This window comes from Nanorana parkeri, unplaced genomic scaffold (genome assembly GCF_000935625.1).
Source record: "Nanorana parkeri isolate BGI_ZX_2015 unplaced genomic scaffold, ASM93562v1 scaffold48, whole genome shotgun sequence".
NCBI lineage: Eukaryota > Metazoa > Chordata > Amphibia > Anura > Dicroglossidae > Nanorana > Nanorana parkeri.
Window position 1 is genome coordinate 367,567 of NW_017306316.1, and position 16,956 is coordinate 384,522.

Below are 16,956 nucleotides of genomic sequence, written 5' to 3' on the forward strand. Positions count from 1 at the left end.
CAATACTTGTATCAATTTGTGTACTTCACTGCTATGTAATATGTCATTGTGATCCTAATAAAATAAACAAAATATACAGTGAGTTGCTTTTGTTGTATTCTAACTTATTGCGTACGCATACTTTATACTTCTCTCTCTTTCTTCAATGACAGGTCAATGTGGGAATGTTGGCAATGAGCCTGCTCGGTTTCTGCCTGCCACTCTACCTCATCTGCTTTAGGCGAAGTCTGGAACGGCAAAGGAAACAAAAAATCGAAGACTCCAAACTGTACCAGAAAATAAATGGCACTCCTGATCATGAAGCTTTTGTGTAAACAAATCCAGAAACTTGGCCTGCCCTGTACCCGTACAATGTTCCTATTTATAGATCTTGGGGAATGTTTCACTCCAGCATAACAAGTCACCATTTTAGAAGATATTTCAACCTTCAGCATGTCATCCGTGCACCGGTTTTCTCTTCAAGTATAAATGGAAGGAGGTGGGATCTCTGTGCCAGAGAAATCTACTCTTTCTTAGTTCGAAGTCTATACTTTACCATATCTTGTGGTGTAAAAGACAAACCTCTGTCCATTTTGTTGACTGGATTGCAAATTCTTCCTCCTGTGCCCTCTAATAAAGGGTCATAGCTATTTAGCAGTAACTCTTGGCGACATGAGATGTGCTGGACTATTTTGCCATAAAGCTGGAGCCTATGACCTATTATGTGGATTCATATTCCTAGGTACTCAGCACAGAAGTAGCAGGAATTTTAATTCTTGTTGTGATTACTTCTGATTAGCACGACCGCTTGTTCTGACAACGTGCCAGTGGCGATGGCAGTTATTGTCATCAAATGTCTCCTCTCGGGAACCGAGAGGTTTTCTTGAAATAATTTAGCCTGAACTGAATCTTGTAACCGCCAAACACAGCACAGGACCACCTTGAGGCCCTATGACCACGGCTTTTCCTAAACACGAAGTTATAGCACAAGGAGAGGTGTCCTGTTCTGTGGTAAAACAAGATGCTAACAGCATTTTGTACATTACCTTGGAGGATGTGTGCTCTTTTAGTGAACTCTTTCTGCACTAATGAACCTTGCTGCTGTCCAGATTTAGTAACAGTAGAGAAAGGCAGATATATCCATTTAAAAGGGATAACTCATCCATCCTATATATTAATATGGGTGATGAGAATCAACCACTCTTGTGATGAATATATGTCGTGCCATACTATCCTTAGATCTGGTTGATTCTTACTTTTATACACCAGGAATTGGTGGTTGGCGATCTGTGGCACTGAGGAGGATGCTGCACTTCATCTCCCATGATGCTCTGCCTCTCGGTCATTGAGCTGTAGTGCAGCGCCCATGACAGTACCAGAGATTCTTAGTCTATGTTCTAAGCAATACCTGTGTTTCTGTTTCCACTTTGTTTTCCTCTTTTCTTTTTTGTTTTATAAATGACTAATATGAATATGCTGTTCTATGTTCCTTGCATGACATGATTAAGTATTTTTGTATTTGGACATATATTGTTTGTGATTTAATTTCTGTTTGGTGGAGCTAGAGAGAATCTTTGTCATATATCTGCTGAATATCTTGGTGACTAATCAAATGAAATTAAGCAGGAATCCAGTGTGTTTCTACCCTATAGCCATTCTTGATCTTCATTTATCATTTTATACTCTCTTCCTTTTCCTAGATTGTGGCTTTATTATCATTTCCTATCTTCATTCAAGTGTTATCATTTCTTATGACATTTTGATCATTTCATTCTTTGTCTTCTGGTTCTCGTTAGGTTCTAGTTATGTTAGTTAGTATTTTTTTTTATACTATTCCAGTTTTTTAGCAAACCGTTCATTAAATAAGAATATACATGTTTAGGGATTTGCCTTTACCTCACTCCATTGTGCCCCAATGTAAGATCGTTCATTTACCTGTCAGGAAATTCTGGTATTCCAGTTTTAATATTACTAAGTACATGAGGTAGACAGGTAAGCGTTACTGTTCGTTGTTAATTGCTCACAAAATCGAATATGATGGTATCCACTCTGTGGATAAAATCAGATGCATCTAAGTCAATCCTCGGATGAACCTAAAACCACAAGCTGCTAAAATGCCCCTTCATCAGTTGAGGAGATCCTGAAGTATTCCAATTGCAGGTTTGCCTCACATTGACTCTGCAATCTCCCTCTAGGACGTAGGTGTATTCTTTCAATGACAAAGCAGAAATTAAACTATTTTTTTGCAAGCTTATTTTCTCCCTAGGATGATTGCAATTATATGCAGTATTTTTACACTCCAGGTTACCACAAATAAGAACGAACCATTTAGACATTCTCCTAGTGTTTTTAATAAGGAAAGAGCAATGCATAAGTGCTGAAACCCATAGTGATCTACACAATAAATTGAACTCTTCTTGCTATGGGTTGTAGTACTCTTCACATCGCCATTGCTCTTTGAGTTGCCTTATTATTGAATAAGCCCAATCTCTGCAAACAGTGGATGCAGAGTGGTCCCGCTGTGAGGAAGTTGAGTATTGACTCTTCCTACAAAACAGCTGCAGTAACAGGACAGGAAGAGCACTGCATCCTCTGTTGGTAGGCACTGGGCACATTTTAATATTGCTCTGTTGGGATGTCAAAATTCTGCTTGTACAACAGTTACAAAATGAGGTTCCTTCCTTTCAGCTTGATAGCATGGTATTACAGGGAAAGGCTAGTATTTGTTCCTGGAGTACAAGCAGAGTTCCCATGTGACAACAAGGGGAAAACAGAGCACAAAAGCAATACAGCAATTCTTTCCCCGTGTGTCTGTCTTTGAGCTGGCCTCCGGGAAGGAAAACTGGGACACTCCACTTTCTGTGGGTTCCCAGAGCCAAAACTGCGCAACCTTGAGCAAATCACTGTATCTCTCAGTGCCTCAGGTGCAAATAAAAGATTGTAAGCTCTGACGAGTAGGTATTTATTGTGCCTGTACATTCTATATACAGTGCTTGTTGTTACTATTAAAAACATATTCAAAAAAATAAACCCTTTTTATAGCCAACCGTTTTGCAGTTTGTGTCATGATGTTGTTGTGTGATTATTACATTGTGGTTACTAACTTCCGAAGGAAAGAAAGCACTCTATACCAATACCAAATCTTTACCCAATATGCAATGCTAGAGACCATCATGGTTTGGAGCTGCTTGCTGCTTTGGGGCATCGACAGTTACCCGTTATAGAGGGAACAATGAATTCCAAATTTAAGCAGTACATATTACATATACATACAAGAACATCATCTTAACTTATTTTAACATGCATGTAAACCTTAAAAATCAGGTTCCTCTGAACAATTGTCAATTGCATGTTAAGCTGCCAAAGGTGTGTTTGTACCTAATTATCAACTATAAATACCTAGTGATCCAGCCATGTATTCTTTTTTCCCTTCATGTTTCTTTTTGTCAACTCTTAACTACAGGTTCAGACCCGTGGTAGCCTTCACAGCCACATGCAGCGGCTCCTGTAATGGGAATAAGAGGCCGCAGTGTAAAAGCACGTATGCCTGCAGTCCCTCAGACAGCCTAGACTGTGAGTGTTTAAAAACTGATAGGGCTGAGTGCTGGATAATTTGTAACATGCACATATCCTACTCCTCAGCTGCCTGCTTTTAAGAGACAATGTGGAATTCTTAACATTTCATTACCTGGCTCATTTAAAGCACATTTCAAAACTAAAACAATCCAAGTTAAATCATCCATACTCATTTAGATTTCCCCTGCCAGTTGTATTCAGACAGCTGTCACCCACAACTGAATACCTTAACAGTGACTGCATCTGACAGGATGCATTAACGGTTCGGCTGACACCGACTCCTTTGATTGTTCAGTAGGCTTTTGTGGAGCTGTGTGGCGTCAAAGGGCTGACATTCAGGCCATGTGTCCAGTCTTGCCTGCTCATTCAGATGGGCGGCATGCTCTACTGTCCCTCTGAAAAACGCCAGAGGGCACTACAAAGGCACGTGCCCAGTGTTTTGAAGGCAACACTGCCTCTTTTCTAAATGCCATTTTGTTTCCCTGTCTTTCGGTCAAGTGTGACAAGCAGCACTATCTACTAAATGTGACATGCTGTTTAAAATTTGCTGCAATGTGGGTTAGCCAGGTCAACGACATAATGCACATGGAGGAGCTATTGGCGACTGACACTAATGCCTTCCCTAAGTTCTTATCCCAATGGACTGTGTGTATACATTTCTCTTCCTCCGCCGACCTCCAGTCCTTCTTCTGAATGTACTAACCTAGAGGGCTATGGGAGGACTGTGCCCACTTTGTACACCCTCAGCTCATGATCTGTATCCCCCGCTCTTCTCTTTTCCATGCTATTCTCTGCTCTCCTCTTTCTGTCTTCCCCCTTTATATACTTTTTATTATATAGGCTGATGTTCAGACTGTTCGTTTGGAGACTATATTAAGCGGTGCTGACATTGGTAGCGCTAGACTCTAACCCGTACCGGGCTGCTCTAACAGATTAGCATAGGCCTGTTTAGACAGAGTAGGGGTTTGCCCCTTATGCCATGACTCCTTCACGCACTATAAGTGCCTTAGCTTTATGTGCTATTTTGTCTAACCTATAGCGCCATGTATAAATGTCTTCGGATGTCAATGCCAGTCCACAGATGTTTTATTCTCATCCTCCTGTCTCCCGATGTCATGTATTTTACAAATTGAGTTTGGATACCAACTGTTTGAATCCTTAAAAATGCTAATAAAAACTGATTCAACACTAAAATTTGCTGCCATGCAAAGCACCACATCTGCAGCATGTGTAGTCACTTAATTGAGTTTTAGGTGGGCAGTCACAGGGGTGGTAAATACATCGATCAACCACCTGATTTTACCGCCTTTTGGCCACCCACGCGAACAGGGCCTAATTGACTTGAAATCTACTGCTCACGCTAAACCTAGAATCATGTTTACTTAATGAATCTTTCATTTAATTAATTTCCTGAGTAAGCCGGATCCAGGAAACTATCACCCATGCATGTATAAACACTGAAGGAAGTCCCTCATACCCATTATTATAGGACATCTTATATGGAGTCAATTGTTCTCCTGCTTACTGTACTAACATTGTCTGATTCTCAGTGCCAAAAAGGATCGTAACCTGGAATGCTCCGAAAACCTAAAACAAACATCATAACACTGCTCCTGCGTAGATGCAGTGCAAAACACAACCTGAAAAAAAGATAGTAAAGTCAAAATGACAATTCATGCTATGGTGGTATCTGTAATGTTTGCTAGATATACTTTCCTGTAGCCTAGCAATTCTCAGAAGAGAATCCTTTCAAGGATATATTGTATGTTCTGTTACCAGAGAAATTTGCTTGGTGGTTGTCTGGGCAATCACGCTTGTGATACCTACTGAAGACAACAAGCAAGAACTGATCAATGCTATAGGGAATTTATTTATGGAACTTACTGAGGCCTGCAGAAGTTATTTTGCAGCCATATGTAATATTAATATCTGCTAACTTCTAGTATTCTGTATTTTGGTGAGTAGATGGTGCTTACATAAATGCACATTGTTTTGGATGCTTGGGTAGAGTCTGGGTACACTAGATAGAGCAATAAGAGCCTGCAATGATGGGCTTTGGTTTGTTTCAAACAGATTATGCATTTCTTTACAAGTCTATGGGATTGCAAAACCCACTTGAAGCAGGATAATTAAAGCTCAGAAGAAGATCGGCTGCAGGTCAAATGCATATGTCAATGAAGTCTGAATGATCTCAGAAACATCTCAAACTGAGGTCAAAATCATGCCATCAACAGAAGCCCAAAGATCATTGATAAAGTCCCTTAAGTTGTTTCACTTTAAATTAAAATCTATAATCAAATATTACTCCTGAGCTTTTCAACAATTCTGCTTAATTATACCAATATTTTGTAAATGAGGCCATAAACATCACCTTTTCCTTAGAAAATGTAACTTCAGGTGCTTCTGAACTCTTCCAAATGGGTTTGGGGAACATACATTCCAGCACAAATGGCCAATCAGCAGCTCATCCTGATTCCTACCATCCTACCCATCAGCAGCGGCCACGTAAATATTGGAATCGGCATAGGGACCCAAAGCGGAACCTGGAGTCTCATTTAGCCAAGAAACGGAAAGCTTTTCATTGAAACATTTACATATATATACTTATATAATGGAGCAGGTGTGGTAAACCTGGACAGATGTCATAGGCCTGCTTTCAATGTTGAGAGTTGTGTTTGCTTTGTGTATCTCAGCTACAGCCCTATCAGTTCTAATTTCAAGTCATTTTTGTGACAGAAGGGGAATGATATCATTTCTGAAAAGTATGATTCTTGATAAGGAACACGGTCAAAGGTTAATGACTAACTGAGCAACAAGGTGTGGGAGCAAAGGTGATACACTGCTATAAAAATCCCATCAACTAATGGTTTACCTTACAATAAACTACTGTATTTCTATGCTATTTCTATAAGTAAAATGAAGAGAAAAAGGGGTGTATTAATAACAATTGTAGAGATTGAAATAAGAACAGAAGTAGAGGTGTTGCCAATAGCAAACAATTAGCAGTTGTCTCAAAAACAATTTTCTCTTGTTGGAAATTACAGGTCTTTAGGATCTATTTAACGCATAAATGTTCATTATATCTGCTTCCTCAAGGGTCAATTCTATGTTTACAGTAATCCGCCACTATGACACCCCCTTATCCCCCCTTTATCAGACAGACAGCTGAACCCCAAATATTACAACAGAAGAGTGGCTCTCCTGCTACTCTGCTGGGCTAGGCTATCAGTTTGACAGCCAGGTCCTGCTATACATACCTGACTGCCTCCTACAAGAATGAAGGGTAAGATTGTAGTCTTCATTCATAAATTAGTGCCAAATTAGTTGGCTTTCATTTGTGCCTCCTGAGCTGACCTGATCACTGTACATATGGATGTTCAAGCATGATCCATCTTAGCCCAGTGGAAAGGGTGTACTTTGGTATATTCGCCTTGTACCAGAAGACTTTGTCCAGGCACTGAGAGACTAAGGGACTGAAGACATTGTATAATAGAAAGATATTTTTGTTATATGTCAGCCACATAAACCAGTGTACATTGCTTTTATTGCCCTCCTAAGATCTGTTTATCTTCATGAATGGCCAAATCTGTTGCGGATCAGGCCAGCCACAGCACAGAAAGAAAACGGTCAGGTTTGCCACTCTACCCATTTACAGTATAACCATTGTATCATCTGGTCCGAAGTTTTGTAAGGTGCCCAAGATATTTCTGAATATGTGGGGGTTAGACTGTGCTGGTATTACATACTTCTGTCCACAACTGTACAGCTTACTGGGAGAACCTACAGACTACACTATCGTCTCTATGAATAAGCCGTTTGGTAAAACATGTTAGAGTTGGAGGAGCCTGTGTTTGTTTACAGCAGGGGTGCCCATTAGGGTGCCGTGGGGCTTCTCCTCTGGATCCCCGCTGCTCTCCCCATCTGTATGCAGCGGGGATCGGAGGAGAAGTGAAGGAAGCGCTGCAGCCGGCGGCGGTGGGGCGGATGATCCCTCCTCTGCCGGCTTCAGCGCTTCCTTCACTTCTCCTCGGATACCCGCTGCATAAATGCGGGGGAGAGCAGCGGGGATCCAGAGGAAAAGCTGCAGGCTGTGCTCTTTGCGTGGCTGAGCGGTGGAGCTGTGCTCTGTGCAGTGCAAACACTGGAGCGATCAGCTGATCACTCCAGTGTCTGTAAATAACTGGGGACACATAGTACTATGTGTCCCCAGTTGTGAATGAACAGAAAGTGCTTTACATTACTTCCTGTTCATTTATTAGTTTCTCAATGGGAAGTAGCACTTTGTACAGAGGCTCCTCCCCATTCAGAAACTGGATGATAGTAAATATTTGCTGAATGAATGGGAAGCCTCTGTACTTTCCATTCATTTAGAACAGAGGCTGCAGAAAAAAAGATTGAGGACTTTAGTGCCTGCGTTTCAGTCCAGTGCGATCTGCAAAAATAGTGCTTGCAGCATTTTTGCAGATCGCACTGGACTAGAACTCAGGCATTAATGTGCCTGCGTTCTGCGGGCGTGAGGTGTGGCTGCGGTGCCATTGACTTCAATGCACCGCCACGCCCCTGAATGCAGGTGTTTTTTCGTTGGTAGATCTCATTGAGCTTGTCATTTGAAAAGTAGATCTCCAGACGAAAAAATTGTGAGCGCCCCTGGTTTACAGCATGTTTTGACTTCGGGAATAAGCAGTATCCAGCTTGTGATACCAGTCATTTATGCAGAAATTGTTTCTGTGAGAACCAGTATCAAGCTGCAGCTTGCCTTTTTTTTTACTTCACCGACAAGAGGGATGGGCCTGTGTGACCAAGGAATATGAGCGGTGGCTGCTTTGTGAGTTTTGTTTACAGACTACACTTAGCTTGCTTTCTGTTCTAAAGCATTGTTCTAACTCAATAATCATTTATAAGTAGAATTTACAGTTTGTCATTAAAGCAGACCTTCAACACATTTCACTATAAATCACATTAGCTCTGCAAATCATCTTAGTTTGATTTTTTGCCTTTACTTACAGTTACTGTTTTTTCACTTCCTGGCTGAGTGAGGCACTGGTGATGTAGTCCTGGCTTTACAGCTGCATCCTGGGAAGGGGACATCATCAGTGCCTTTCTGGGAAATCTCACAAAATCTCGAGGCAAAGGCATTTTTTCTCCCTCAGATGATGTGCACTTTTACTTGTTCCAAGAGGTAGACCCAGAGTTTTAGGAACTAAAGTGAGATATATTAACCTCCCTGGCGGCCTGATTATGGAGCACCCGAGTGTGGCTCGGGGTTACCGCTCTTGGTACTGAAAATTAACCCTCAGCCACACTCGGGATTACCGCCAGGGAGGTTAACCTGCCCTTAGTAAATTTGCAGAATAATGAGGAGAAAAAATAAATAAGGTATGTACAGAATACAAAGCCGGCAATTATCTATAAGTATGTTTGTTTGTAGATTGTCATTACTAAACATTTCTAAAGGCGTCTTTGTTGTCAATTTAGGATAAGGGTGAAGTTCCTCTTTAAGCAAGCCATCATGATATCACATGTCTTCTGCATGTAGCATGCTACTTAAAACTGGCCTTGGATGTAAATCAAGGGCTCATTATGTGTGACTGTTTAGAGCTATAGTTCTTGTTCCAAGTTCCATGTTTCATGTTTACCTTTACCCAACAAGATAACTATTAAGATAATAAGTAACATCTCTGATAGGCTTAGATGACTGGCATGATTATTAATGCAAAGTAGGAGTGGCTGCAATAGCAGCTACGTGTTTATTTAAAAAAAATCTGCTTGCTTTTCTGCTTCTAGTAGAAGAGATTTGTGCAACCGGAGAGCCAGTCAATCACTTCTACATGTTTGAACAGGTGTACCAACCACTTACCTGAGGGCTGGTTCACACCATTTTCTGGACCAGATCTGGAATGCACTGCATTGTGTTTTTCTGCGTTTTTGACGTGTTCAATTTTAGGTTTTTGGGTCTTGATGGGGGACCTCTGCAAGACCTACAGGTAGCCAGGAAAAGAGCAGCACAATGCTTACACATAAGAGACATTAACTTTCCACAGTTGTTCTTTTCAGAGCTGCTTAAATGATCATAGCCAGGGACAACCTGGGTAGCAATACCTCTCCACTTGCCCATCTTCCTATTATTTTTTTTTTATAAATTAACGCGTGTCATCAATCCGGGGCGCGGGAGAGAGGCGAAGAAGTGGGTAAGTCCCATGATGGGGTCCCTGTCCAAGTCAGAACATGTCGGCCAGCCCGGTCCCTGAATGAAATGAAGTGCCCTAAACTTTTCCTGAAGACCCAGTCGTACAAACCTCGGGTCCTGTAGCCCAGGGGAAAACTCGGGGTTCCCAATCACCGGTAGAAGCGTGGATGGGGAGGGGGAGATCAGTCTAGAGTCAAAGATCGTTCTGGCGATCTTCCAAGTCGGACCCAGCGTGGGGTGTGAATGTAGCACCTGCGAGATCCTAGGGCACCACGGGAGCGTTTTGAGGGGTAGCTGCGAAAAAGACTGCTCTAAGGAAACCCAAGGTTTCAGCTTCTCGTGGCGGCACCAGTCCAAAATCCGCGTTAGATGGGCCGCCATATGGTAGAAGTTAAGGTCGGGTAGGGCCAGCCCCCCGACCGTTTGGGACGTCGGAGAATAGAATGGCGGATCCTAACCGGCTTTGACCCCCACACAAATCTCGTGATCAGGGACTGAACTGACACGAAGAACCCCTTTGGAATCGAGACGGGCAGCGTCTGGATCGGATATAACAGTCTCGGGAGTACAATTTGTTTGATGACATTAACTCTGCCTGTCCAAGAAAAGGCCAAACGAGACCATCCCGATATATCCTCTTTGATCTTCTGCAACAGTGGTACAAAATTGAGAGAGTAGGTATCATCCAGTTTCCGTGGAAGCTGGATTCCTAGGTATTTCAGGGAGGAAGCAGACCATACAAATGGAAAGTTGCGCTGCATTCTTTGCACCCTATGGCTAGGCAGGGGGAGGGTCAGGGCCTCCGATTTCTGGGCGTTAATATGGAAGTTTGAAAGATCCCCGTATTTGGAGAATTCTCTAATTAAGTTTGGGATGGACACCTCCGGGGAGGTCAGGAAAAAGAGCAGATCATCTGCGTAAGCGGCCACTTTATGGGTTCGGCCCCCGGCTATTAAGCCTCCTATATCAGGGTTGGCCCTGATCGAGCGAAGCAAGGGTTCTAGGGTGAGTACAAAGATTAGTGGGGATAGTGGGCATCCCTGCCGGGTACCGTTGGAGATGGAAAAAACCTGCGATAGTGACCCATTCAATTGGACCCTGGCTGTTGGCGTGGAGTAAAGGGACATCACCCACGAAAGCATATGCGGTCCTAGGCCCACATGTTCTAGGGTGTGTTTCATAAAAGACCAATCGACCCTGTCGAAGGCCTTCTCCGCATCCGTAGATAGCAAGAGGGCGGGGGTGGCCTTCGACATGGCCGAGTGGATTAGGTTCAGGGCTCTGGTGGTGTTGTCCCTGGCCTCTCTCGTGGGGATGAAACCGGCCTGATCAGGGTGGATTAGCGCCGTAACGTAAGGTAGAAGCCGCATAGAGAGTATTTTAGAGAATAGTTTGGTGTCCACATTCAATAAGGAGATAGGACGGTAGCTCGGGCAGACCTTCGGGTCTTTCCCCGGTTTCGGGAGCACCGTTATGTGCGCAGCGAGCGAGTCTCGTGGCAGAACCCCCGTGTCTCTCACCGAGTTAAGGGCTCGCACAAAGTGGGGGGCGAGGATGGAGGCATATTGCTTATAATAAAGCAGGGTGAATCCATCCGGGCCCGGGGCTTTTCCTGAGTTAGTCAGCTTTATAGCCTCCGTGAGTTCGAGGTCCGTTATCGGGTTCTCTAGGAGCTCAACCACTTCGGGGTAAAGCGAGGGGAGCGCCGACGAGATCAGGTATGACTTGATCCGGGACAAATGTAACTCTGCTGTTCCGTTTGGCCCTGGATGCGGAATATTGTAGAGGGAGGAATAGTATGAGTGGAAGTTATCTGCCATCTCTGATGAAAGATGGAGAAGGGCACCCGAGAGCGATTTCATTGCAGCCACAAAGGTCTTAGACCTCTGCTGCCGTAGGGCATGGGCCATAGATCTACTGCATTGGTTACTAAATTCGTAGAAATGATGCCTGCATTTAACTAGCATTGCCTTAGCTCTTTGGGTACATAAGGAGCGCAGCGAGTCTCTACACACAGTCAGCTTTGGCCATCAGTGACTGGTCTGGGCACCGTTTGTGGTTGGTTTCGAGAAGATGGATTTCCGTCAAGAGAGACTCAATCTGCTGCTGGCGTTGGCGTTTGACTCTGGACCCCAACTTAATCAGGGAACCCCTAATGTAGGCCTTGTGTGCTTCCCAAATCGAGTAAGGGGAACATTCAGAGGTCTGATTTAGGGAAAAGTAGGTGCGCAGATCATCCGCAATTTCCCCCTCAAGAGTCGGGTCCTGAATTAGAGCCTCGTTCAATCGCCAACGCCATGGTCCGGCTCCCATCGTGCCCACATCAAGCTGGATCTGTACAGGGGCATGGTCAGAGAGGGTAATGTTGCCTATCGCTGTCCCAGAAACCAGGGAAAGGGCGGAATGGTGGACCAGGAAGTAGTAGTCGATTCGAGTGTAAGTCTGCTTGGCCGAGGAGAAGAACGAGTAGTCCCGGCCCTGGGGGTGGTGGACCCTCCATACGTCGGAGAGCTGGTGAGAGTGAAGGCACCTCTTAAGCCGACGCCGCGCCGCACTTGACAGGCGCAAGGTAGGCCTGGAGGAGTCCACCTCCGGGTCCAGTAAGAGATTGAAGTCCCCCCCTATCACTAGAATCCCCTCCTTGAAGTCGTCTATCAGGGTCAGTACCTTCTCAAGGAATGGGATCTGTGCTTGATTGGGAAAATACACATTGATGAGGGTGACCATCTGCGCTTCTATCTTACCCTTCACCATTAATAGACGGCCTTCCTCCCCTGCTTGCATGTCCACATAAGTCCACGGCAGTCCTCTGGCAAGTACGATCGAGACCCCCCTAGATCTCTTATCAGGCGAGAAGCTATGGTACGCCGTCGGGTATCTGCAGTTTCTGAGCGATGGGGCGTGGCCTAAGCGGAAATGGTCTCTTGTAAGAAGCCAATATGAGCTCGCTGCCTTTGGAGGTCGTAGAGCACCATGGCCCGTTTCTCGGGGATGTTATCAGAGATAAGGCGGAACGGGGGCATCCCTAGGCTGGATGTGCAGAGGTCTGGTAACCCCTTCAGAGAGGGGCAAGAAAGGGAAGGGGGAGAAGAAAAGAATGAAAAGTAAGAAGTAGTGGGGTGGGCGGGGAAGGGAGGAGTGGGGAGGGGGGGCAAGAGGGGGAGAGGGAAAGGAAGGTGGGTAAAGGGTAGGGACCGAGAGGGGAGAAGTGGATATAGGGCGGAGGGAGATGGGGAAGGAAAGGAATAGAACAAAAAAAAACACTAATGGGAACCGAAGTTCAGAGAAAAAACTCCCAAGCCGTACCAGACGGATCCTTGGGGGTGAACACTATTTGGGGGAAAGTGTCAAGACAGGCGTCCAGAGGAACACCCGTAGAGGCCGTTAGTATGTAGCGTCATCATGCTTGCACATTTATAGTGGTGGGGATCCCACAGTACCTCTCTGCAAAGGCCATGCCAATAGAAGCAAACGTGGAGGGCAGACGGTGTCTCCACTCGAGTATCCCCATGTGTGGCACAGAAAGGTCTTGTGAAAAAGCAATATAAACATTGAGGCACATAGTTGAGAGAGGGGACCGCCGAGCGTCCACGGGAGTGGCAGACCCCCCCGCGAAGGCCCCGCGAACCCCCCCCAGGACACTAAGAACAACAACGATATATGAATTTTCATGTAAAAACTCCCGCTCGGCGACGCAATAATAGCACCCAGCGCGAGTCTACACTGGTAAGGCGCTTAATCAACATTAAGCAGTAAAATGAACAAATATAATGACGGGCAACTATGGAGGAACTAAACAAAACTGCATAACTAAAAACAGTCATAACAGGGTCAAACAGGATACACCTTACAGGGAACTCCCTACCCAGGCACCGTCGATACATCTCGGTGACCCCCACCGATATCAGAATAGATGTGGGGTGTTCCTGAAGAAAGTTCCTGGAGACATCCGACCGGTAAGGACCCCGAGGCCACTTCAAGTCCTGGAGGCGATGCTGCACTGCAAAGGTGTCCCGAGTGTCCGAACGTCAATACCCCTAACCGGAGAATAGATTCTCGAAGGCACGTCAGGTCTCTGCAGAAGAGGGAAGATCCACATCTCTTCGTGCCCGGACCGGGACAGGTTGCGATGGTCGGGATCTCGAGCGGGACAGGCGCTGGGGCCGAGGCAGTTTGCGTCCCCCTGCGACGCGGACGCTTGCGAGGGACAGAACCCGGAAGACGGCAGCGGCCGGAGGACACAGCTGGGATCGCGGACAAGGTAAGACCTACGCTGTATTCCCGAGTGTGGCTCGGGGTTACCGCTTTGTTAACCCCTAGCCACACTGGGGAATACCAATGGATACGCGCTGAAATCCACCCCAAAGAAGCTCCTGTACTATTTCGGGCGTAGGGCGTTTTTCAGCGCGTCAAAACGTGAACCCAGCCTGAGGGCAGGGATTGATGTGAATGTACACTATGTAAAAGCGCTGGTAAATTGTTGGCGCTATATAAATACCTGTAATAAATAAATAAGACAGAATGCAGCATTTTTTCAAGTAAGGTTTGATTGAATTACCAAAAACAACTAAAGAGTAGATTCCTATTACAATACTGATGTTATAAGAGGATAGTAGATGCTGAAACTTTACAACTCCATTAATGACAATTTTGCATTTGCATTTTTTACTGGAAATACATTTTCACCACCACACATTGGTTGAAAATCACACGTAATATCTAGATATTATATTTAACTTCATTTAAGAAATAGAGGGGGTCTTCAATGAATTTTGCAGTTTCATCTCTTCAGGGGAGCCTATCCCACCTCAACCTAACCGCTCAACCACGTTCTCAAACAATTCATCCCCACACAGCTACCTCCTCATGTATCACTTGGCCCTCCCTTTTAGATTGTAAGCCCCCAGGGGCAAGGCTCTCCTTACCATCTTGTCTTGAATTGTATTGTGATTGTAATGTCTTCCTTATATTGTAAAGCGCTGCGCAAACTGTTGGCGCTATATAAATCCTGTATAATAATAATAATAATCTAACTAATTGTACAAATGAAAAATTAGGGAAAAAACAGCCTGGCAGGAAAAGGGCCAAAAGCAGCATGATCTGAAGCCTTTTTAAAGAATTCTCTCATGACAGGCTTTATTTAAAAAGCATTATTTTGTTACTGATAATCAAGATAATCAACTTATAGAAAAAAATGTGAGAAAAGCTGATTGCTCAAAAAATAACTCCCTTCCGTGCATTGCTGAGTGAAATGACCTGAGAGACATTCTGGGCCTCACTATGAATTGTCTCCTTAGCTCTCTAGTGCCACCATGTGGTACCATGCTGTAACAGCTGGAGCCTAGATTAGTATCATGCACCTTTGAATCTATCCACAAACTACAGATACTGTATTACTAGCTCTACAATAGATCTGTGATATTTACTTGTTTAAAACATAGCAATACCTTCATCAACTCTATATTTCATTTGCCACAAAGTCGTTATTTTAAAGCTATTGTTAAAATAAATGTGTGCATGAAAAATGTAAAGAAAAATATAGACACATAATATACCAATATGTCCAAAACATAAGGCATCTTCACAGTAATTAGTAACATCATGGACCTAACAGTGGATTAGGTGCCACACAATACTCCTAACCACGATCCCTGGAGCAGCTAGACATTTCTGTCAGGTCAGGTCAGGTCAGCTTACAAGTGTAAACCAGTCTTCCCCCATCAGTAAAGCATATCCTAACCCAAAAACAAAAATGTAACAGCTTACTTGTCCTTAGATGTGGTGGCAGAATTAGTTTTTCACTTTAGTTTCACCCATTTTAATGCCAGTAGCACACTTCTTGTCCTAGTGTGACAGGAACTGTGACAGGACAGAGGAAGCAGTACAGAGCTTACAGCATGTATCAAACATTCCTGTCTCCAAAACAGGATGCTGAGTGTTGTCTCTCACTTAAGCATAAGCTCTTTGGACGTATCCTATATGCCCAGGCATTCAAAGGGTCAAAACAAGCTCACAGCTTTCTACTTTTCTCAGCAGTCTCCCAGCTGTTAGATAAGAGTAATCTGGGCAGCGGTAGAACCCCCCAATAATTTTAGAGGATTCGCAGTGTGCTGCACACCTGCCCACCAGACCCCCCTCCATGGTTCCCATGCTCTCCCACTCCATCTAGGAGCCCAAGACCACAGCAGACAGGAACAGGATGGTGAGCAGAAAGACATTGAGGAACATTCATTCCCTGATGTTCTCTCCAGAGTGTGAAACTAGAAGCACTCAGCTCTGAACATTTCCAGGTTTAGAGTTGTCAAAATCTCGGCTGCAAAGTTGGGCAAATGGCGGATACATGACAGCATGTGCTTGTTTAGTTGGAGCAGAGGACCAGAGGACAGGGCAAATATCAGGGGTCTAATACAACCCTGATGTCTCCATACAGAGTGCCTGTCCCCTGCCCAATGCTATCACATGGGGATTGTTAGCCCTATTATGATAGCAATAAAGTTAAGTGAACATAAAAGTGTTAAAAATGTAAAACATAATATAATAAATACAAATATAAAATAACCTAAAAGCAACCCTTTGCCCTGCGCATACACAAATGCAAATGTGCATAGGACGCACGTGTATGTAAACAACAATGGCTCAACTCACATTGGGTATCACCACGCACATTGGAGAGAAATAGCTAATAACAAATAATATAAATAATATAAATAATATATAATAAATAATTCTAGCTCCCCCATTTATGGCTAACTCTAAACGGATGATCTGTAAAGGCATTTAAAGCTATTGATAGCTTAGGGCAGGGCTCAAAATTCCCACTCGCCTGCTCGCATTTGGCCAGTGGAAATACAGTGAAGGCGCGCTGAAATTGGGGTCTCAAAGTACCGGCCCTAAGCTGGTACTATGTGGCCCGCAGCCCACTGACAAGTCAGGCACATGGTCGCAGACCACGTACCTGACTTGCGGGAGAAGCTCCACGGTCTGCATCTCTGTCAGATGCAGACCGCAGAGCTGCTCCTGTCAGCTCCAGCTTCCTTTGGCCGGAGCTCTGACAGTTCTGGGTTCCGGCAGAAATAAAGGATGGATTAGTGAGGTCTGCAGCAGACCTCACTGATCACACACTAGAGCACCAGGGATCGATCATGCCTCCTCCCTGGAGATCTAAGCATGTGAGGGGGCTTGCGGTGGTGGGGGGGGGGAGTGTATTTATGTGG

The 16,956-nt window shown here is 44.4% G+C and overlaps 1 protein-coding gene across 2 annotated transcripts in view; it reads left to right on the top strand.

Annotated features, from left to right (window-relative positions):
• The window catches only part of SLC43A2 (solute carrier family 43 member 2), a 69,454-nt gene extending 67,550 nt beyond the window's left edge, over positions 1 to 1,904 (top strand). For both annotated transcript variants that reach the window (XM_018573884.1, XM_018573892.1), the window contains one exon: positions 153 to 1,904. In XM_018573884.1, the coding sequence (XP_018429386.1) occupies positions 153 to 314 (162 nt within the window). In that variant the 3' untranslated portion in view covers positions 315 to 1,904. The remainder of the gene's footprint in view (positions 1 to 152) is intronic.
• Positions 1,905 to 16,956: the final 15,052 nt, after the last annotated feature.